The 21,740-nt window shown below is 52.5% G+C and overlaps 6 protein-coding genes across 6 annotated transcripts; 4 read left to right on the top strand and 2 right to left on the bottom strand.

Moving 5' to 3' along the window:
* Nucleotides 1-47: 47 nt before the first annotated feature.
* On the top strand, nt 48-6,270 carry CLUP02_00885 (hsp90-like protein; the record flags this gene model as incomplete). The annotated part of the gene is made up of 2 exons (XM_049279931.1): nt 48-5,999; nt 6,052-6,270. The coding sequence occupies 2 exons, from the start codon at nt 48-50 to the stop codon at nt 6,268-6,270; spliced, it is 6,171 nt and encodes a 2,056-aa protein (XP_049135888.1).
* Nucleotides 6,271-7,974: 1,704 nt separating this feature from the next.
* CLUP02_00884 (uncharacterized protein) lies at nt 7,975-10,025 on the top strand (the record flags this gene model as incomplete). The annotated part of the gene is made up of 5 exons (XM_049279930.1): nt 7,975-8,182; nt 8,266-8,334; nt 8,387-8,807; nt 8,857-9,225; nt 9,305-10,025. The coding sequence occupies 5 exons, from the start codon at nt 7,975-7,977 to the stop codon at nt 10,023-10,025; spliced, it is 1,788 nt and encodes a 595-aa protein (XP_049135887.1).
* A 999-nt stretch (nt 10,026-11,024) lies between these two features.
* CLUP02_00883 (T-complex protein 1) lies at nt 11,025-12,976 on the top strand (the record flags this gene model as incomplete). The annotated part of the gene is made up of 6 exons (XM_049279929.1): nt 11,025-11,049; nt 11,133-11,199; nt 11,251-11,459; nt 11,513-12,103; nt 12,156-12,793; nt 12,884-12,976. The coding sequence occupies 6 exons, from the start codon at nt 11,025-11,027 to the stop codon at nt 12,974-12,976; spliced, it is 1,623 nt and encodes a 540-aa protein (XP_049135886.1).
* Nucleotides 12,977-13,393: 417 nt separating this feature from the next.
* CLUP02_00882 (uncharacterized protein) lies at nt 13,394-15,800 on the bottom strand (the record flags this gene model as incomplete). The annotated part of the gene is made up of 8 exons (XM_049279928.1): nt 13,394-14,207; nt 14,262-14,386; nt 14,470-14,872; nt 14,952-15,151; nt 15,400-15,444; nt 15,507-15,567; nt 15,627-15,692; nt 15,754-15,800. The coding sequence occupies 8 exons, from the start codon at nt 15,798-15,800 to the stop codon at nt 13,394-13,396; spliced, it is 1,761 nt and encodes a 586-aa protein (XP_049135885.1).
* Nucleotides 15,801-16,594: 794 nt separating this feature from the next.
* On the top strand, nt 16,595-18,230 carry CLUP02_00881 (phosphoglycerate mutase; the record flags this gene model as incomplete). Its single annotated transcript, XM_049279927.1, has 2 exons — nt 16,595-16,649; nt 16,735-18,230. 2 exons carry the CDS (start codon nt 16,595-16,597, stop codon nt 18,228-18,230), a joined length of 1,551 nt encoding a protein of 516 aa, XP_049135884.1.
* Nucleotides 18,231-18,752: 522 nt separating this feature from the next.
* CLUP02_00880 (uncharacterized protein) lies at nt 18,753-21,656 on the bottom strand (the record flags this gene model as incomplete). Its single annotated transcript, XM_049279926.1, has 13 exons — nt 18,753-18,892; nt 18,992-19,136; nt 19,193-19,313; nt 19,533-19,722; nt 19,857-19,914; nt 20,010-20,161; nt 20,308-20,344; nt 20,429-20,464; nt 20,528-20,729; nt 20,875-20,936; nt 21,343-21,396; nt 21,459-21,546; nt 21,613-21,656. The coding sequence occupies 13 exons, from the start codon at nt 21,654-21,656 to the stop codon at nt 18,753-18,755; spliced, it is 1,329 nt and encodes a 442-aa protein (XP_049135883.1).
* Between the last annotated feature and the right edge of the window lie 84 nt (nt 21,657-21,740).

Below are 21,740 nucleotides of genomic sequence, written 5' to 3'. Positions count from 1 at the left end.
CCAACACTTCACCATCTCTGTGTATGGGGCGCTCTATTCTATGAGGAATGCCAAGCACGAGCCTTCCAGTAGACAAGAAAGACTCGTCCTCTGCGCGTCGGCTTAGCCTTCCAAGACGAACGACGCCCGATTCGAAAAAGTCGCCTGCCAAAGAATCGCCCGTCAACCTTCCGAGCCCCCGCCATGGACTGACACTCGATTCTTTAAAGACTGGTAGACATGCGCGAGCCGCAATGGCGGATGTGTCCAAGGAGCAGTCTTCAAAGTCGCCCAGCGACCGCTCCAGGGCGCAAACCGAACCCTTCGTCACCAAGGCTACGAGTCCTGGCGGTGCTGGTCCGGATACTAACCTGAAGCGCAGCGCGGGTGTGTCCAGGGCCAGTGATGACGTTGCTGGTGGCATGGGCGGCAAGGAACCAAAAAGTAAAACTGAGTATGCTGCAGGGACCGACGACGAGACGCCACCGGCCCTTTCTGAATCCCAGATACAACTAAATCGATACCGAGAGCGATTGGCACGAGACTTGGAGAAGCGCGAGATGGCGACGAGAGGCTTAATGGCGACAACCCCCGACAAGGTGCGCGTCTCACCAATCCAGGAGGAAAGTGGCAACTCGCCGCGCACACAGGCTGGAATCGCGGGCTTGGCAACGACATCGTCCAATCTAACCACAACGTCAACGGAGTCCGGCAACACCATACGTGGCGGCATGACGCCCGGTCATATCGCGGGAACTCCTTCTTACCCCTTCCCGCGCATGTATACGCCGGGGTACGGCCCGGGCGCGATGAATCGACCATTCGGGAACATGTCCCCTACTGCGGCCGCTTTCATGGCGCAGGGTATGTCGTTCGAGGGTTTCGGCGCCGCTCAAGATAGGGTCATGTCCGGCTCATCAACACCAGCATCGGCCCTTACCTTTCTCCCCGCCGGAGCCACTGGCCAACTGGAGGGCGATTTCCCAAGCCCAAACCTCTATGATCTGTCGCTGATGCTCAATGCCGAGCCGGGAATGGATGCGTGGTGGAACACCGTCGTTCAAATCATGAGAGACGTCTACAAAGCCGAGAGAGTGACACTTGCTGTGCCGGCTGACACCACCGATATCGAGAACGTGCCCTGGGGTCAGAAGGCAACGTACAACGAGCACCAGGAGGACGACCTCAGCCTCGGATACATGGCAAGGGGAAGCAGTTTGATACCCAGTAGCGCCGGCGACATTGGCTCGGAAGAGCCTCCTTTACCCGAAGATGCGGCACGACCCAGGATGTTGTCTCGACCCAGTCTCCAAACTCGGCACTCATTCACGACATATGAGGAGAATAGGGAACGAAAAGGAAACAGCAATGAGAGGCTCTTGCCCTCACGCCGACCTGCGCAACTGGGCAGAAGCAAAAGCTACTTCCCGCCTGGCCAGGCGACCGAGGACATGGCCCAAGAGCCACTCGGGCCAGCTTTGAACCAATCTGCACTCGCTGAGCATGACGCTGAAGAGCAGAACGTACCGAGCTGGGAGGCTCCAACTGGCGCTCAATCCGACACAGAGGGTAGAGTGCTTCCTGTGCTTCAAGCTCTGGATTACGAGGCTGATCCTCTCATCGACCACGGCGGTGTCATGCGTGTTCTTGAACGAGGCAAGGTCATCGCACTGACAAGAAGTTACCCCTATCTTCAGAACTTGCCAGAGGAGACGCCAGCCAAGTCAAGAGTGACAGCCAACACGACCTCGGCTGAGGCAGCAAGGAAAAAGCTGAAGAGGGGCCGAATCGAGTCTACACAAAAGCTTTCGACGATTTTGAGTGGTTCAAGTTCCTCCTGGAGCTCTAGCCGTAGTCACAGCGGTGACAAGCCATCTAGCATAATTTCGCGACTTTCCGAGGACGAGCCACGCCCACTCACCCCCAAATACGAGGAGTTTGAACAGGCACCGCCATCGCCTTGGTCCCAATCCCCGGCGCCGTCTCCAGCCGTGCGGGCAGATCCGAACGAGAACCCCTTCTTCACTGATGCCATGGTCGATGAGGACTCTTTCAACCCCGAGTCTGCACCTGCAGACTACGCAGGAATGCGACCTCCTGAAGCTATTGGCGTGGATAACGCATGGACAGTCCTTCACATTCCGTTGACGCATCTACTGCTTTCAAAGCCTGTCCATCCCTTCAAGCTTGACACAACCATCCTGGAGCAAAAATCTCACTCTCGCAGCCGCAGTGAAGCCCAGGACGCTACTGGCGGCGATGATGATGACGATGCTGCCTCATCCCCATGGCAGCGCAAAGATAAGCCCGCGCCTATTGCTATTCTGTCGATTCTCAGTCCCGTCATCCCATATCCATCAAACCTTCGCCATTCACTAGAGTATCTTGCCCCGCACCTAGCAACCTCCTTTTCTCTATGTCGTCATTATACGAATTTGGAGACAGAGCTTGCTGGTCTCAACCGGCGCAGGCCTCACACTGCCGGGTTCGGCGCGCTTGCTGCCGACGGGCGTCCCCTAGCAGACCCTGCCAGCATCGGCAATCTAAGCTTTATGGCCTCTGATGACATGGTGGCCCAACGTTCGCTCGCGGGCAGCATTACCAGTCCCAGCGATTACTCAGGTGTCTCCAAGAGTGCTGCTGGCTCCCCACTTGGCACGCCTGGTTCCATGCATCATGCCATTGACAAGTCTGGATTTGCGACCAGTCCTGCGCAAGTTGGGGGAGACAGCTACTTTGGCACCAAGCTGAAGCCGGGCAATTCGAGGGCTGAGATGGCTTCTGCGACTTCTCAGAGGACAAGAAGAAGTTCAAAGGAAGATTCGCCACTGGACAAGCGCCAAGCTCGTCTCTCCGCTTCATACAAGCCTCTTAACACGGAGCCTGCTCAGACGCCTGGGGAGAGTGAAGACCTGGTCGAGCTCAACGTCGAAAGCCGAGTATCGACGCCGGGAGGTTCCAAGAGAGTGCTCTCCCACGAACTCAAGAATTATCTCGACGAAATCGCTGTGCTCGAACCTCGACTCAAGTCAGCTGACCAGAGAAGTTCCGACGGCAGTCATCACACTCTCTTGCATTCCTACGGTGCCGACTTTGCGACGAGCTTCCAATCGCTACCACCTAGCTCAAGTGTGGTCAGTAGACCGGTACCCCACACTGCTCCGACTCGAACAGGCTCCATAAATGTTGGCCCAGTAGACATGCCACCGCCATCAGATCGTCTCAAGGGTCTCATACTAGACTCTTTGCCTGCTCACGTCTTTGTCTCGCTGCCGCAGTCAGGCGAAATCGTCTGGGTCAATAGTCGCTACCTTACCTACCGCGGTCAGACAGTCTCTGATCTGGCTGCCGATCCTTGGGGCAGCATTCACCCAGACGACAGAGATGAATATCTGAAGGCATGGAGCCATTCCTTACGCACTGGTGAACAGTTCTCGAGGACTGTTCGCATCAAACGCTTTGATGGGGCCTACCGATGGTTCTATGCTCGTGCTGTTGCGTCCCGCGATAAACGTGGAGTCATGATGCAATTCCTCGGCTCCTACATGGATATCCATGACCAACATATTGCGGAACTTAAGGCTGCACGGCAAGAGGAGATTGAGGCCTCAGAAGCAAAGCACAGACTTCTGGCCAATCTCATCCCTCAAATCATATTCACTGCAACTGAGGACGAAGGTATTACTTTTGCCAACGAGCAATGGCTGTCGTACACGGGGCAGAGTTTCGAAGACTGCCTCGGCCTGGGTTTCATGGACTTTGTGCATCCTGATGACCTGGCCAAATGCCACATACCCACAGACAGACCACCAACGCCGATGCCCTTCAAGTTCGATCGTACAGGGCACCAAGACCCGGCGTCATCTGAGGCGACGTTGGCCAGCCTTGTATCGGGCAAAACGCAAAGCCAGATGGAAACCAACCTTCGAGGCATCCACCAAGCCTTGTCACGGAATAACAGCTCGAGCAGTAGCTCGGTCTACGAGATGCCCACCGCCGATTTGACGGCTTTGGCCAGGCAGGGTATTATCAAAGTGACAACCGACAGCAACGGCAGACTATCATACACGACCGAGGTGCGGTTACGATCCAAGAATGGAGAGTACAGATGGCACCTAATCCGGTGCGTCGAGATCGACAACATTGACTTTGGAAATGGAGCCAGCTCCTACTTTGGCTCAGCTACGGACATCAACGACCACAAACTACTTGAAGCCAAACTCAAGGAGGCTATGGAGTCTAAGAGTAGATTCCTGAGCAACATGTCGCACGAGATCCGGACGCCACTCATTGGGATTTCAGGAATGGTCAGCTTCCTGCAAGACACCATTCTCAACGAAGAGCAGCGAGACTACACCAACACCATTCAGACGAGTGCTAACAGTCTGTTGATGATCATCAATGACATTCTGGATTTGTCGAAGGTCGATGCCGGAATGATGAAGCTCAAATACGAATGGTTTCATACCCGCTCTCTCATTGAGGATGTCAATGAGTTGGTCTCCACCATGGCTATTGCTAAAAGGCTAGAGCTGAATTACATCGTGGAGGAGGATGTTCCGGCTTGGGTCAAGGGCGATAAGGTTCGGATTCGCCAAGTGCTCCTTAACGTCATTGGCAATGCCATCAAGTTCACTGCCGAGGGAGAGGTCTTCAGTCGATGCAGGGTCCATACCAACAAAGATTCGACCCAGGACCAGCACGAGATCATGCTCGAGTTCGCCATCATTGACACAGGCCGCGGTTTCTCTAAGGAGGAGGCAGATCTCATCTTCAAGCCATTCAGTCAAATTGATGGAAGCAGCACCCGACAGCATGGCGGAAGTGGTCTTGGACTAGTCATTTCGAGACAGTTGGTGGAACTGCACGGAGGTAAGATGGAAGGTAGCGCTGTCCCTGGAAAAGGGTCAACGTTCACCTTCACTGCCAAGTTTGCTTTGCCGACAAAGGAGGATCATCCTGATGCACCCTTGAGTCCTGAGAGCTTGCAACCCACTTCCAATGTGACTCAAGATGTGGCTATTATCCGCCCTTCAAAGAACTTGCCCTCACCTACGCCCGCATCAACAGACAGCCCCAAGACTGACACTGAGTTCACGTCGCCTGCTGTTGCTTCTAGCGGAAGTTCAGCTCCATCGGTCCAGTCTGGCGTCTCTCGGGCTACGGAGCGTACGTCCGTTACGTCCGTGTCCTCGATCAACGTTGGACTGGTTCACTTCAGCGAAGCAGCAAGAGCAAGTGGCCAAGATCTGTCGCAGATGAAGCTCGAGCTACCTTCCAGCGAGTCTTCACCAGGCAAAACGCCTACACCCGAGACCTCCAAACCGACAAAGCCTGAAGACTTGAAGCCTCCAATGTACTCCATCCTCATCATCTGCCCTCAGACTCATAGTCGTGAAGCCACGGCACAACACATCGAGATGACTCTGCCCAAGGATGTGCCTCATCAAATCACAGCACTAGACTCTACCGAAAAGGCGCAGAAGTTGCTTGGGGGAGAGGAGTCTGTCAATTTCACTCACATCGTCCTCAACTTGCCGTCTCCAGAGGAGATTATCGGCCTCATGGAGCAGATTACAAAGTCGACTACCATCAACAATACGACAATCCTCATTCTATCAGACTCAGTTCAACGGCAAGCCGTAATGAGACTTGCGACAGATACGAAGTATGAGAAACTTGTGTCAGAAAACATTGTCACTTTCATCTACAAACCTGTCAAGCCATCGAGGTTTGCCGTCATCTTTGATCCTGACAAGGTCCGCGATCTGAGCGTTGATCGGAACCGCTCAACTGCGCAACGTATGGTTGAAACTCAGAAGGCGAGTTACCAGGAGATTGGAAAACGTATGGGCAACAAAGGGTATAAGGTGCTACTGGTTGAAGACAACCCTGTGAACCAGAAGGTTCTACAGAAGTACTTGAAGAAGGTTGGCGTGGAGGTTGAAGTGGCCGCCGATGGTGCCGAGTGCACCGAAATGGTGTTTGGTCACGCCCACAACTACTACTCCTTGATACTCGTAAGTGCTCATCATCTCGCAAGACGTGTCGCTCTGCTGACAAACTCCCTAGTGCGACTTGCATATGCCACGCAAAGATGGCTACCAGGCCTGCCGAGAAATTCGACAATGGGAGAAAGAGCAAGGGTTCAAGAAGCTTCCCATCATTGCGCTTTCGGCCAATGTCATGTCCGATGTTCAGGACAAATGCGTTGCGGCCGGGTTCAGCGACTACGTCACCAAGCCCGTCGACTTCATTGATCTCAGCAGAGCCATGTCCAGGTTCTTCTGAAGCCTAGAGAAAGACGCAAAACCAGGATAAACAACAATAAGAGGCGGGACTACCAAGTCTCGTCCCTCATACACTTCTGCCTGCTGCAATAGCATAGGCGCCCGCACTACACGGTTACATTCAAACACACAAAAATGGGGTTCATACTAGCAAGGCATGGCATTTGGGAAAACAGGAGTTTCGGGGATTCACGAAAGATTCAGGTTCATCATGATTAATATGGTCCTTTCTGCTCATTGTGTACAACTGCTTCGAGGCGGATACCATCATAGAGACGTACCTCTAGAGGAGGGTCTATTGCAAAAGGGAGTTACTTCAGGATTATACATTAGCTTATATTCTTCTTACGGACTCACGACAGGGATGACACATGTCGTCGTAGCTTTGGCGATGTATGTGCATGGCGTCCAAAGTGTGGGCCAACACCGGACTTGCAGTAGAGGCATGGACGGAAATCGTTCTGATCAGGTGCCTACATGTTGGGCATAGGATGGGTCAGGCCAGGCACGGAGGTCAGCCAATACGTAAGGACGCAGCTCGATGAGTGGCCTGCGTTTGGGAGAGGAGATGGATACTTTCGCTGTGTGCTTGGTAGGGTTTGTGGGCAGAGATGGCGGTAATTGTGATTGAAAGACGATATCTCAATACATTCAATGACGCTAAAAATTACATAGCTACTTCAGCTTACGTGTATGTGAGGTAATTATGTGGCTGTCGAATTTCAAAGCGCTGAGTGAGGCTCAAGTCAGACAGGCAAATTCGTCGTGTCGTCGAAGCTGGCTTATTGACTCAACCTCAGGTTGGGACCGCTTTGTTCCTGCTTTGTAGAGCACATCCAAGCAACCTTCCTCCACTATTTTCCTCTCTTTCTTAATATATAGCATTCTACAGGTCCTACCCACTCTACCATTCGGACGAGGCAGTGTCCCAGACACTGGAGACAGAAGGTCTAGGTGATCCGGCCTTACTCTTGCCTAGTCCGACTCTGCCAATTGAACCCATTTCAAAGTGATCTATTTCGCTGATTTCCGGATCCAGGCTGAAGCTGGAGGCCACTTTCCACTCGAGAGCGACGCCAGCCAGGAGGGTGATGGTTGAAGATTCAGCCTTACCACCCCCACCGTCAAAGTTCTTTCGCTACTCTCAACCCACAACCTTTTACTTTCTTTGCCTCGAGGACTGGAACGCGAGAGGCCTATCTATTCTCTCTTCTTCTTTCCTCTTTCGATGACGGCTGTACATTCATTTGTCTCGCACTTCCTCGCTGCATCTGCTACTTTTGGACTGTCCATCCCAACACTCGCTTCAAAGTGACCGCGAATAGCTTCCTTTCCTTTCTTCATTCGTTAATCCTGATCTTGTCTTTTAGTACTTTTATGGAGCGCAAGACCTTCCTTCCTCTTCAAATTTCAGTCATTTATACCACACACTATTTGCAAACAACCTCCCGACCGGATCACTCGGCGCTAGGTAGCTTACATCTCTGATACCGGCCTTCCCCGATCCTTTCGAGCCTCCAGGCGAAATCAACTGATATACGCAATTCTGAAACAGTCACCGGAGCTCAATTGAAAGGTAGCTCCTTCCGTTGCTAGTTTACGCGTAGGGTCTAGTCGCCATTCATCTCGAGGCATCACACAAGTCTCACCAAGTACAAAACCACGGCATACTCCTCAACCGGCCACGAGTAAAGCAGTCAACAACATGACTTTGCCCTGGATTCAGCGTGGAAAAAGGCGTGCGAGCGAAGCTGAGCACAACGCGCCTAAAAGAAAGCGAGTCGAACAACGAAACCGTTCGAGCGTGGTCGTGCCCAGTGCAGCACCGCGGGTAATGATGGGAACAAGGCCAGAACAGCGACAACATCAATATATGCGAAGACACAGAAGAACCATGGCGGTTGGAAGTTCAGGTAATGGCTTAAAGGGTTGTGGCTGGTCTATAGCTACAAAAATTTGTTTCCGAAAGAGAAACTTCATCGCTGATAAATCGCAGCCCAAATCCCAGAATTTCGCCCACCGGGGCCAACTCGTCTCGGCTGCTTCCCCGAAGTCTCCCGTCACAGTAAGAAGAATATGCAAAATATTTTGGTTTCCTTGCTTAACAGAAGTGTTAGGCGTGGCGTCGCTTTGCCGAAACCTAGCAAATGTCCAAGTCGAAACCGATGCCGGCTACAACCTCGCCAAGATGTCCGACCTCAAGCCTGACATGAGCGTTCAGGAGAAGCTAATGTTAGGACTCCGAACTGGGCTACAACGCAGGGACGAGTACCGAGCCAAGGTTGAACAAGACCCAGCCCGTTTACGACATGAATCTCGAAACGATATCATGGCTTTTGGTGGCATCGATATGACCGACCTTGCCCTCGCCTTGCCGAAGTCATTAAGACAGAAGGAAGTTATCAACGCTGCTGAAGATGAGAAACGGCGTTTGGGGTTTCCATCCACGGAAGTTACTCTACCAGACAGAAGCCCGGCTTATGCCAACGAGTGGTGGGACATGTATAACGCTTACATCAGAGCCAGATCGATGTTTGTGTAAGCTATCTTCTTGTCGATAGAGAATATTTCGCTCATCAGTAAACAGCAAAGGGGCCTCTCTCAGGCTTACGGCAGTATCACGTCCATACAACAAGACCGTCCACAGCATTCCCGGAGTAATTGCTCGGCGGCGGGCCGATCAGATCATGAATATCGAGTGGCAACCCAGCTACCACGGCATGTCAATGAACAAGAGCTTCAGCGCCTATCAAGCCAGGTCTATGGAATTGAACGGGTATCGGAGGCGTTCGATACAGTACGTACACTTCCAAAGGGAGAACAACGGGCAAAAGTCGTTTCCGGGGGGAGCCCTGGGTACTAATGCAGGAGACGACGACGATGACTCGAGTTTCACCACAGAGAGGTTCTTTGAACGTGATCGGAAACACAAACTATCATTGATAGACTTGGATATGTAAGTATTTCGTCCTTATTCGACACATGGCCTAGCTAAAACTTTATCCAAGCACCGATATCAACGGAGTGAAACGCAGATGGGTATGCATCGAGATAACCAAGCCTCTGGCCCAAGTCAATGGCCCAGCTCCGATCGAACTGACACCAATGCCACAATCTTTCATCAAGATTGCTATACCTTGTGACAGCATCCTAGTAGTGGTAAACACCAGAAAGCCACTGCCCATCATGGAAGAGCAACTGGACAAGATGGAACCTCCACAGCTTGGTGATTTTGACAAGCTTACCATTGGGAGGGTCGATTCAGGCTTAGAGGATGTGAAGATGAGGCTAAAGATTTCCGGAGACGGCGTGCCAATCTTCGTGACCGGGTCCAAAAAGGGTCATATGCCGGATGACAGCACACTTGACGACTTTCTCTGCGCATCGGATGTGACTGGTCTTCCCTGGAAAGAAACAGACAGACGTGTCAGCAAGAGTACGTTGTTGCTGAGAAAGGCCGAGTTCTGGGACCGCTTCAATTTGGCGGCAGACGCCGACAAAGTGCGGTGGGAATCACTCCAGGACGCCATGGCGAGCGATGAGTGCATCGTAGACATTACCTTTGAGGGTGATTGGCAAGAATTTGCCCCGGTTGCTCGGGCGTCTCAGTCAAGGTGGACGCCTGTGCAGCATGAGTCGTCGCAATCTCAACATAATATCAGGCCGCAAGGTCTGATTAGAGGGCAAAATAACAGACATCAAGGCAACACGGCTCCTTCTAAAAGTTCTGGGCTTCGCAACGAAGTCCATTGGTAGGACCAACATGCTAGATAGCAGTTGGGGGTCGAGTGGAAAATGGCCGAATTGCAAGCAGAGAATGCGCAAGAGATAGAAGTTGCGTCAAATAATGAGGAATTCAATGGTTTAGGGCATGGACGTCTAGGACATGGCATAGCGGACTGGCAGAGGCTCAGAAGGGCTCTGAGGGGCAGTGAGAGCGAGTATTCCGTAGCTGAATTTGGTTGATTGGTGCTTACCAATTCATCGTTCTAGTGTGCCATCTGAGTGATTCATGGCTATGCAGGAGAGAGAAGAGACCGAAAAGAATGACTTCACTGGGAATCGAACAAAAGGTAAGGTTGAGTGAGGCTCGAGGACTTTCAAGTTAATACAAAGACCCCCCCCCCCATCATATCCCCCGGCCACGTTCCCTCGATCTTTTATGACGAGATGGAAAACAATTCAAGTCTTAGTACTGCATACCTGATTTCCGGGAAGTATTCAAGTCCTAGAACTCCGGCTGGAAGAGGAATACCCGCTCGGGAGGGGGGATGCTCTCGACAGAAGTCCTTTTTACTGTTCCATAGGGGGTTTTGTCACTAAGGGGCAAGTCTGCTGGCTGAGTAACCCTCTGTCTTGCGAGCGGGCCCTGAGTATGTAAAAAGACCCTATGGTACTTTTCCTCTTCGTTCCTCCTGAGAATTTGCTAAATCCCCTGGCCCCAAACTTCTGCTGGAATTACTCCTGGGTAGAGTATGGGACGTTGTCAAAGGTGGGTCCATCGGTGTGCCAAGCCAGAAGCCAGGTGAAGCTCGGTGAAGCCGGGGAAAAGGTTCCGCCGAGCTCCAGCTTCATCCCGCCAAAAAACAAACCCGCCCAGCGAACTTTTTAGAAGCCCGGTGCCTTGAGCAGCAGCAGCACCACCCCCGCCATCTCCACGGTTTCCTCTGCAACGGTGAAGCTCTTCGCCAAACACACATCCTCTCGACGACACCAATTTTTTATTGAGGTTCTTAAAATCGTTGTCGCACAACCATGCAGGCTCCAGTAGTGGTAATGAGTATGGCAGCCCCTCCTTCCCCAGAGCTTTGACTAGCTACCCCCCCAAATATCAGGATCAGGTACTAACTGCGTACTCTACAGACACCGGTGCCGGTGAACGGCAGACGGGTCGCAAGGCCCAGATGTCCAACATCGCGGCTGCCAAGACGTACGATGTTCTTTCGAAAACTCCATAGACACTCGCTAACCCCACCATCAGCGTCGCCGACATTATTCGATCATGCTTGGGTCCCAAGGCTATGTTGAAGATGCTCCTCGACCCCATGGGCGGTATCGTCCTTACCAACGATGGCCATGCCATCCTCAGAGAGATTGAGGTCTCTCACCCTGCAGCAAAGAGCATGATCGAGCTCAGCCGGACACAAGACGAAGAGGTTGGCGATGGTACAACAACGGTCATTATTCTGGGTAAGCCCCTGAAAGCTATCCTGCTTATAAAGCCAGAGACTGACCTGGCCCAGCTGGCGAGATGCTTGCGCAGTCCCTCCCCCAGCTCGAGCGTAACATTCACCCCGTCCAGATCATCGCCGCCTTCCGCCGCGCGCTGAAGGACGCCCTCGAGATCGTCGACGATATTTCCCTCCCCATCGATGTCAACGACGACAAGGCCATGCGCGGCCTCATTTCCTCTTCTATCGGCACCAAGTTCGTCTCGAGATGGTCCGACCTGATGTGCGACCTGGCTCTCCGCGCCGTCCGCACCGTCACCTGGGAGGCCGGCAACGGAAAAACCGAGGTCGACATCAAGAGATACGCACGTGTGGAGAAGGTGCCGGGCGGTGAGATCGAGGACAGCAGAGTGCTAGACGGAGTCATGCTCAACAAGGACATCACCCACCCCAAGATGCGCCGGAGAATAGAGAATCCCAGAATCGTCCTCCTCGACTGCCCCTTGGAGTACAAGAAGGGCGAGTCGCAGACCAATATCGAGATTTCCAAGGAGGAGGACTGGAACCGTATCCTGCAGATTGAGGAGGAGCAGGTTAAGGCTATGTGCGAGGGTATTATTGCTCTTAAGCCCGATCTGGTCATTACCGAGAAGGGTGTCTCAGGTGCGTCTTATTGTCGGCTAGGTATTGGGGAATGAGGGCTAACATCCTGCAGATCTCGCTCAGCACTACTTCATGAAGGCTAACATCACCGCCCTCCGCCGCGTTCGCAAGACGGACAACAACAGAATAGCAAGAGCGACGGGCGCCACCATTGTCAACCGCGTCGATGACATCCAGGACTCCGATGTCGGCACGCTCTGCGGCCTGTTTGAGATTGAGAAGATTGGCGACGAGTACTTCACCTTCCTCACCGGATGCAAGAACCCCAAGGCCTGCACAGTGCTCCTCCGCGGCCCGTCGAAGGATGTGCTCAACGAGATTGAGCGTAACCTGCAGGATGCCATGGGTGTTGCTCGCAACGTCATGTTCAACCCCAGACTCTCCCCCGGTGGCGGTGCTACTGAGATGGCCGTCTCGGTGCGGTTGAGCCAGCTCGCAAAGGGCGTCGAGGGTGTCCAGCAATGGCCGTACAAGGCCGTCGCTGACGCCCTTGAGGTTATCCCCCGTACCTTGGTCCAGAACGCCGGTGCCAGCCCCGTCAGAGTACTGACTGACCTGCGCGCCAAGCACGCAGAGGGCAAGCACTCGTGGGGTATCAACGGTGACTCTGGCGTTGTCGCCGACATGAAGGAGTACGGTGTGTGGGAGCCGGAGGCTATCAAGTTGCAGAGCATCAAGACGGCGATTGAGGTATGTCAGACACATTGGTTTACGATTTTTGCCCCTCTTTTCTCTTTATCTTTTACACATTTTTCAATAATACTAATACATGGCTCACAGTCCGCTTGCTTGCTCCTCAGAGTAGACGACATTTGCAGCGCAAGAAAGGCAGCGCAAATGGGCAACGGCCTGCACGGAGGTGGCGACGAATAAGATGCCTGTTGACGTTAGTCGGATCCGGTATTTTTCATGACGAAGACGGGAGAGCGGTTGCAATGAGCAGTGATGAAGATGAAAAAAAAAGGTCATACCCCTGTATGGATGCATAGATATGGGATTAGAAATTACCTAGACGACTGAAGTTCTCGGGACATCTCCAAAGAACAAAAAAAGCTTTGATGCTCATGCTTTTCTGAAAATGCCCCCCTGCCTTGTGTCTCCTGTCTTGTCAAATCAATGTTTAAGTTGGGCGCGGGACCCACCGAACATTTGGTGTTTGGTCTGAAGTTATTTTTGGTCACGCCAAGCTTATGTTCAAGCTTGAAAAAAAGAGCTCAAAGCTCGACAGCAACCGAACCCCAAGACCCAGGCTCAGGTCCAAGGGGCCCTCCAAAACCACGGGACGATGAATCAGTCCTCGTCGTGGATCACGATACCCGGGGGCTGAGCAGCTCCTGACGAGGTCGTTGCCGTCTCTGAGCCCTTGCTCTTGCCGTCCTTATCATCCTTGGCATCTTCATCCTCCTTGTTTGTAGATGTTTCCGCCGCAGCCCTTGCGGCGACACCACCACTTGACGAAGAAGCGGCTGCAGCTCCTCCCTTTGCCACGCCAGCAGCAGCACCACCACCACCGGGTCCCTTTTTACCCTTTTGCTTCTTCTTATCCCTCTTTTCCCGATTCTTCCTCGTGCGCTCCTCGTCCTTGGCAGCCCGCTCGGCCTTTTGCCGCTCAAACTCGTCGTTTTCCTTCTCCTGTCTGACCTCGTCGTCCATGGCGCGCAGGCGGTCGTACTCGCGGCGCCGGCTGGCCTTGTAGACGTGGAACTCGCCGGAGCCGGCGCCGGCGGAGGAACCTTGCACGTTTGTGACGATCTCGGGCGGGGCGGCGACGGCGCGTTTGGCGACGGCGCCGGGACCGGAAGGGAGACGGATCTCTTGGTCTGGTTTGGAGAAGAGGGTCTCGAGGTGTTTTGCGTGTTCGGAGACGGGGGTGAGGGCGCGTTTCTTTGTTGGGCGGCGGGAGCGGGGGTCCGCTGAGGTGGGGATTGATTCGGGGCCTTCGCCGGACATTTTTGCTGCTGCTGTTGCGGCCGGTGGTGTTCGGGGTGTGGAAGGGAGGTCGGTCCGTCGGTTGAGGACCGGATCCTGCGGGTTCGGCGGTGGGCGGTTGCGTTGAGCAGCTTTTGAGATTGGCGGGGGAGAGTCGTATGATTGTGGGATGAGGCTGGATGTGGAATGGGCTGATCTGGGGGGGAGGAACGTTGGTAGGCCCGGCTACGGTGATTGCGCTTTGCTAGCAGCTATACGATGGGCTATGCAAAACGGGCGGGCGGGAAGAAGGTGCATGTGATGGTAGCCGTCTGCGTACGTAGCTGGGTGGTTTGCGTTGCAGTCTTCCCCGGTCTAGGCAGAGTGTGACTGAGACTGTTGGAGTGGGTGAAGTGGGTGATTGAATGTTGGTGACTTGATGTTTGATTGTGAGCTACCACAAGAGATCGCGAGATGGAGGCGCGCGCGCGCGGCGTAAGGTAAGGTAATCTAAGCGGGAAAAGATTGGCGCGCGGTGGTGTGGTGAGAGCCTGAGAGGTCGGTCGGTTGTGGGCGGCTAGGAGATGGGCCGGGGTGGCGGCGGCTGTCTGCTGTTTCTGACCTGCCTGTTGGTAAGAACCGGTAAGAGTCAAGCACGTTTGCGGCGAGGTGTGCGATTGCCTGTTTGCCATTTGGAAAGGCTGAGGAAATGAAGCAAGGTGATTGGGGGCGACGGGAGTTGCAAGGTGTGGGCAAGGTTGTGTGGATGAGGTGGGGAACAAAGATTGAATATCGAATGACAGTGCTGGGAATGGGCGGTTCTGGCCAACGCGCCTAATCGGAGCATGCAGATGAACCACGCTTGAGCCAGACGAGGTGCGGAATTTGAGTGACACAAACACTCGGTACGGATACACATACTTTTTTGAGTTTACCTTACTATGTATGTATGGGGTTGCAGTGATGTTGGTTGTCAGGCGTCAAGATGGACGTGATGAGTGAATCACAATCACAGGAAGGGAATATCGGTTGGGAAGACTGCAGAAAGAGGAGTTGCACCACAACGTCCAACAGAATGTATGCGGTTTGCTCTTCGTCCGTTGGATGAAGATGCATTTTGGGGTTGTAGTATGGCTTCACCTGGAATGCGGGCACTTTGGTTCTGCAGGTAAGACAAAAGTAAGTAGTGCCGGCAGACCCCGTTTCCCCTCCATCTTTTTTTTTCTTTTTCACAAAATACAATCCGTGAATGGATGTCCGTATTCGCAGACCCATTCAGAGAGAACCTACCTACCTTACCTTAGGCAAAGGTATTCATAAAAAGTGAAAGAGAAAGGAAGGATTAAAAAATTGCAAGTGCCGCCGTGCCGCCCCAAGGTGGGGCATACAGCCTCGCCGCTTGTCGGAGGGTAGGTAGGTGCGCCAATCAGGGGCTGCACATTCCCTGTCTCAAGGTGCCAGCCCGAGCCCTGCCTTTGACGTCTGGTTGGCTGACAGGGCGTTGAGATCTTCCGATGTACCCCGCTGTAGAGCAAGAGATGGCCAGGGGCCGTGGCCTGTTGGAACAACTTGGAGGGGGGACGGCCCTGCCTGTCTTTAACCCCCCGCGGAATACCTAAAGAGCCAGCCCAAGTCGATTCGGTTGTCTCTGGTAAAGGTACAGGGCAGAGTGTGGATGGGTCTGTTTGACTGTCATTCATTTGGGTGGGACGAGGGGTCCTTTTCTCTAGTATACCTCCTACAGGAGATTTGCGCTTTTGCGGCTGGCTTGCGGCTTGCGGCTTGCCATGGCAATACCCAAAAATACCTGGCACACAAGGGGCAACACGCCGTCGATTGATGTACAGTCCTCATGCCCCTATGCGGGAGTTGATCATTGTCACTCATGGCGGCAGTGGCATGGGCAAGATACGTATCGCATGCATGCAGTCAGTGATGGTGGATGCATCAGACAACCAAGAGAGTCCCTGAGAGTCACACTTCCCCTCCAAAAAAACACCCCTGAGACTTCTCTCTTGCAATGACAGACATGTCCATTCCATCCCACTTAAACCACTCCTTGCTACGCCTTACGTTCCTTGCACCTTCAACCCAAACTCAACCCATCTCAACCTCTTCAACCTGTTGGTCGGAAACGTCTACACACTACTAAAGCAGGCTCCATCCCTCTCCCCGTCCGTTCCTAAGGTTAAGGTTGGCATAAAGCGATACACGTACAACGGCAGCCCCATCCCAAGGTTTGCCTCTGCGACTAGCATCCGCCCCCCGTCTATCACTCTCCTGCCTTTGCCCCGCCACGCCTCATTCTTTCCCCTACACTTCCACATCCTTCCCGGTCAACAAGGTTCCCAACGCTACGACTTTTTGCGACAAGAGGCTCGCGTCCATTTTGTTTGCACAGAGCTTTGTTCTCTTCTCTGAATGGTATTCTTCGGGCAATAAAGAACTTCTTGCTTCTTACAATAACCACAACCACCTCTCTCACTACACCGCCGACAACCACATTGTCGACCGCTCCAAACAACTTCTAGGCGCCTGATCCCGATTACAAACCGGAAAACACACCCGCCACAACCCGACATCATGGTCAAACCGAGGCTCATCATCCTCATTCGGCACGCTCAGTCAGAGGGCAACAGTGCGACTCTCTTTTTCTTTCTCTGTTTCCCTTGGTCCGAGATATCTCCGTTCGACCGGATTGCTAACTGTTTTTCAAAACGCAGAGAACCGCGATATTCACCAAACGATACCCGACCACCGAGTAAAGTTGACACAAGATGGCTGGCAACAAGCCTACGAAGCTGGCCGCAATCTGCGCAAGTTACTGCGTGCCGATGACACACTGCACTTCTTTACTTCCCCCTACCGCCGGACTCGCGAGACAACCGAGGGCATTCTCTCGACTCTGACATCCGACGAGGAGGATCCTTCTCCGTTCAAGCGCTCCAACATCAAGGTCTACGAGGAACCTCGCTTGCGTGAGCAGGACTTTGGTAACTTCCAGCCGTGCTCCGCCGAAATGGAACGCATGTGGCAAGAGCGTGCCGATTACGGCCATTTCTTCTACCGCATCCCCAATGGCGAGAGCGCCGCAGACGCCTACGACAGAGTTAGTGGCTTCAATGAGAGTCTGTGGCGTCAGTTTGGCGAGAACGATTTTGCCAGCGTTTGTGTATTAGGTATGCCGGACACCTCCGAGCCGTTTTGCCTTGTGTTGCTAACTCCTTTAGTCACCCACGGCCTCATGTCCCGGGTGTTCTTGATGAAGTGGTATCACTTCACTGTCGAGTACTTTGAGGACCTGCGGAACGTCAACCACTGCGAGTTTCTCATCATGCGCAAGCAAGAAGAGAGCGGCAAGTACATCCTCGAGAATAAACTCCGGACATGGTCAGAGCTACGCAAGGAGCGGGCCGAGTTAAAGGAGAAGGAGGAGAAGGAACGTAGCGAGGTCGAGGGAAACCAGGAAAGGTCCACCAAGGATGCCAAGAACGGTACTCTTCTCGAACGCAGTAAGACCTTCATCGTCACGCGGCGCTGGGGTGGCTGTCCTAACGGGTGTAATCACAAGAGCCACTACCAGAGGCGAGACGACCTGGAAGCCCTTCGCCGAACGGACGAAGTCACCTCTAATGGGTCTGTTGTATCCCGTCGGCAGTCCCCTGCACCAGGACGGCGACCCATTAAGCGATGCGAGCAGGGATACACATCTGACGAGGGCACCGACAGCGATGGCCGGCCACCGCAGATCGACGTCACCCGAGCTCGCCATGAAGTTGTTTCATCTCCCGATGGAACCCCATCCTTTATCTCTGCCGAAGATCGTCTACGGAGCATGATCTCGCCGCACCTGAATGTTGGCCGTGATTTTGGCGGAACTTTCTCCGGACAGACCTCGATTGCCGGCAGTGACACAGACTCTTCCGAGGAGGATGGCCACAGACCGGAGGTCACAGCCGTGACCAAGATCAAGGTTGGCATTGTGTCTAATGGAGACGCCAACGGCGCCAACGGCAGTATCAACAGCATCGTCGGTGGTCAAACCAAAGGAAACATGACACCAAACACCGAAGATGAGCAATCAGACGAGAAGAGCCGGCGGCGCCGCGCCAACCGCCTTGGCGATACCAATAGCAGCCATCGAGGCTCTGAGGCAGACGAGGATGACATTGACGCCGCGGAGAAGCGGGACAGGAGTATCTTGGGCAGTGTTTACTGAACGACATGACGAAGGCGCCACACGGTGGTTTGAAACAGGCCACACGAAGCTAAGCGGGTTTCTTTCTGGAAAGGCGCATCCACGGATAAGGGACATGTGCAGGAATGCGGCTTTTCTTTTCTCCTTTGCTCATGAACGATTTACATGCTTGCGATTAGGGGTTCATAACGCATTAGACGGGCACGGGTTACTTCATCGATGGCGCCTTGTTGGATTCGTTGTTGTATAGTTGTTGGTTACGACTTGAGGAGGATATACCTAGATTGCATGGTGCGAATAGACAAAAAGGGGCAGTCACGTCAATGCCCACAAATTGAAACATTCGAGCGTTTTCTGCCAACATGACTGTTATGTTGATTTGATGTATAAGTGACAGGATCACTATCCGCGGCGTGTAGTCTAGAGTGCTCCTTGCTGACGTCGGCATAAAAGACGAAAGTGATTCCATGGGAGTCGGGTCAGTCATAGGTGTAAAGGGAGACGCCATGTTTATTGATGAAGACAAATTCAAGTCATCCCTTCCTACTTTGCATAGGCAATGAATAAACCGAACTCGACTTCCCAATGACTTGGAAAAAGCATTGAGAGGAGCCTCGTTGCGTAAGAAGCAAATATTGACTCTTTAATCAGCTGGTCTTGATCATCATAGAGCATCGTCGTATCTGGTTGGAGCATGAGAAGTAGCAAAACTATCCCATGACTATGAAAGCACGAAAAAGGAGAGGCTGGTTCCCTTACGTTCTTGAAGTCAACTGGCTGACCACTTTCTGTGTTCCAGCCGAGATGGGCGAGGGACAATGATCCCGTGTACAAATGCGTATTCATCCCATCTACTGAATACACATGGGAAGGAGCCCATATATACCCCCTCAACGCCATTCCCGCCACCAGCCAGACGGCGCCCGTCTAGGTCGACGGGTCAGGTCAAACTGGCTGGGTGGTGGAGTGGTATCAAGGTCAACAATTAATTCGCCCCAATACATGCCTACTCGACGACAGGCTCCGAGTTCGATTTCCAGCATGAACACCAAGAGATGTAACTCCCAATTCAGCACCGGGGGGGTGAACTCTTTTTTTTTCTTCCTATCTTCATGTGTAACGGGTTTTGATTCAGTGACGTCTAATGGTCATTTGTATCAAAAGCCCTGCCTCATGTCCTTCGTTAAAGATGAAGCCTCAGCTTTCGACTACATAGCACTGCTACAAGTCAGAGTTTTCCAGAGCAGTTCCGCAAGCGGCTTTTGAGATTACGAACACATGGTAAGGTAGGCAATCCTAGATTAATAAATAGCCTGGCAGCACCGCTGCTTCTCCGTTTCTCTAGTGATGCTGTGATATATGCGTGCTGGTAGTGAGCAGGAGACCTCGCCAACCGGAATTGGATCATGAGAGAAAATCTCAGAAAGGAGACTACTATCTATCGCTCTTTCCGAGTCTCCCAGAGTCCCTTCGGCGTGAGCCCACGTAGACGGCATCTTGGCACCTCCGGGGCCTTGGGCCAATCAGCGTCTTGAATGGGCCGAGAGGAAGATGCAAGGCCTTGCTTTAGTAATCGCCAACGTAAAAGGCTTCCTTGCAACAAAGCTCTTACCTGGATAACAAGGCTATTATTCTGGTCGAGTGTACTCCGTACGGACTGAAGGAGTGAATCATGATTCCGGCGGTGTGACAAGCCAAAAGGCCCCTGCGAGGGCGGTGGCGGCCCGCTACGTAGAGTATAGCCAGCTTACTTGACGCGCGCTTCTCAACGTTTCAAAAGACAATGTGATGAGCTCTCACTTTAGGCTTTGATCGGTTGGGGCCCATGGAGGCTGGACCGGAACTCTCTTTCCGAGAGAAAATTAAACAGCCTACCTGGTGGAACCTGCCACAAGTCAGACCCGTATAGCAGGCATGCAGGTGGCGCTTCCAAGACCACTTTACAATAGCTGCTGAGGGATACATTTAGAAGGCCTTGAAACTTTACGTAAATGAGATGAACGACAGAAAACCGTATCACCGCTTAAGTTCAAGAGCACTCGAGACAGTGGTGAAAAACTAACTTCAGGCATAGCTACGGAAGGTAGTTGGCACTCACGAAGAGGATGCGCGTGTGAAGAACGCAGCTCAGGCCGCTATCAGTACTCTGTCGGAAACATCAGTAATCAAGTGAGATAAGTCTTTTCTCATTTCTCATCAAGACATATCACGGGCTAGACCCGTTGAAGGTTTGAAAAGTCGAAGGTCGAAAGTGTCTGTATAAAGAACTCAGTCAACCCCGATTACGTTTAGGGTGAGATCAGAGCCAATGATCATACGCCTGCGCCTCCTCCTCCTCCTGGGTAATAATACTTCATGAAGTCGAATTTGGGAGTCGCATCGGCAAGTAGGTTTTTCACAACCAAGGTAAGGTTAGTTTGACTTGCGCCGGGAAATTGGTGGTCGATATTCTGCCCAGCCCTGGCGTCTTGATTAAGACAACGCGCGTCTTGAGCCTTGGCTCTCGTGCGCATGACACGACTCGATGGCAAAGATTGAAGACGAAATCATGGGATGCACGATAAGTATACCACAGAGGCGCCAAGGGGTTTGTCTTATACCAATGACCTGTTCGTAAGTCTTTGAAAGCAATCTCTAGGTTCGCAACGCCCCCACACGATCTTACGAGTTACCATCCTCTAGTAGAGCGAACCCGAAGTAGAAAATTGTGGCGCGTGCAAAGGCCAACTACAGTCTTCAGAGAACAAGCTTCGCCACGAGGGTAGTTTCCAGGGGTTTCAGGGATACCCGTACTCTTTCATGGCAACTTTTACCGCTGCTGAAATGCTCGTCCTCTTAATGCATCACGCTTCGAAATAAGATGAGGCTTAAGCCACTATAATCCTAAAGGAGACTTGCCATAATTAATGGGGAGTTAATCTTAGCAATTAAGTTACCTGACTCGAAAGGGCGGCCTTATAAACCTTCACATATTAACCATCTCCCTGTTTCCCTAAGACTTCCCACGTTCCCGTCTCTACGGTTGCAGATCTTTTCTGCTCTTTCTACGCAGTACTTCGGCGACTTTTCTCTCACGTTGTCCAACTTAGCTAGTAGGTTCAGCACGGATGGTAAGTTGCTCTGAGAGCCTCACGAACAGACCATCTTGATCCATATTGTGCTCTTTCAACTGATTCAGGGCCAGAACCTGTAATTAAACTCTACTGAGGTAGTGCCAGTGTTCTGTTGCGGAGACTCCGGACGGCTTACAGGAAACTGACTGATGCGTGGATGGAACAGCCTCAACTCCGTCACGCAAGAGTGTAAGTCCGCGAAGAGTATAAGTCCACTCAGGTAGCTAGACACAGTTTTCTTGCATAATGTGACCACCGTGAATCTCACTTCAGTCTCTCCTTGACCTCACGCTGCGATCTTTGTGTGTAATTCAACAGGCCGTAGTTCTTCCATCACTCATTCAAGGAAGACACAGCATACACTCTTTTATTCCAATAAGTAATCTTTTTCAAAAGTTTTGAACTTTCAGCGCTGAAG

The sequence above is a fragment of the Colletotrichum lupini genome, chromosome 1 (assembly GCF_023278565.1).
Source record: "Colletotrichum lupini chromosome 1, complete sequence".
In the NCBI taxonomy this organism is placed as follows: domain Eukaryota; kingdom Fungi; phylum Ascomycota; class Sordariomycetes; order Glomerellales; family Glomerellaceae; genus Colletotrichum; species Colletotrichum lupini.
The sequence above is the reverse complement of the archived record's forward strand: the minus strand, read 5'-3'. Positions and strand labels throughout refer to the sequence as shown.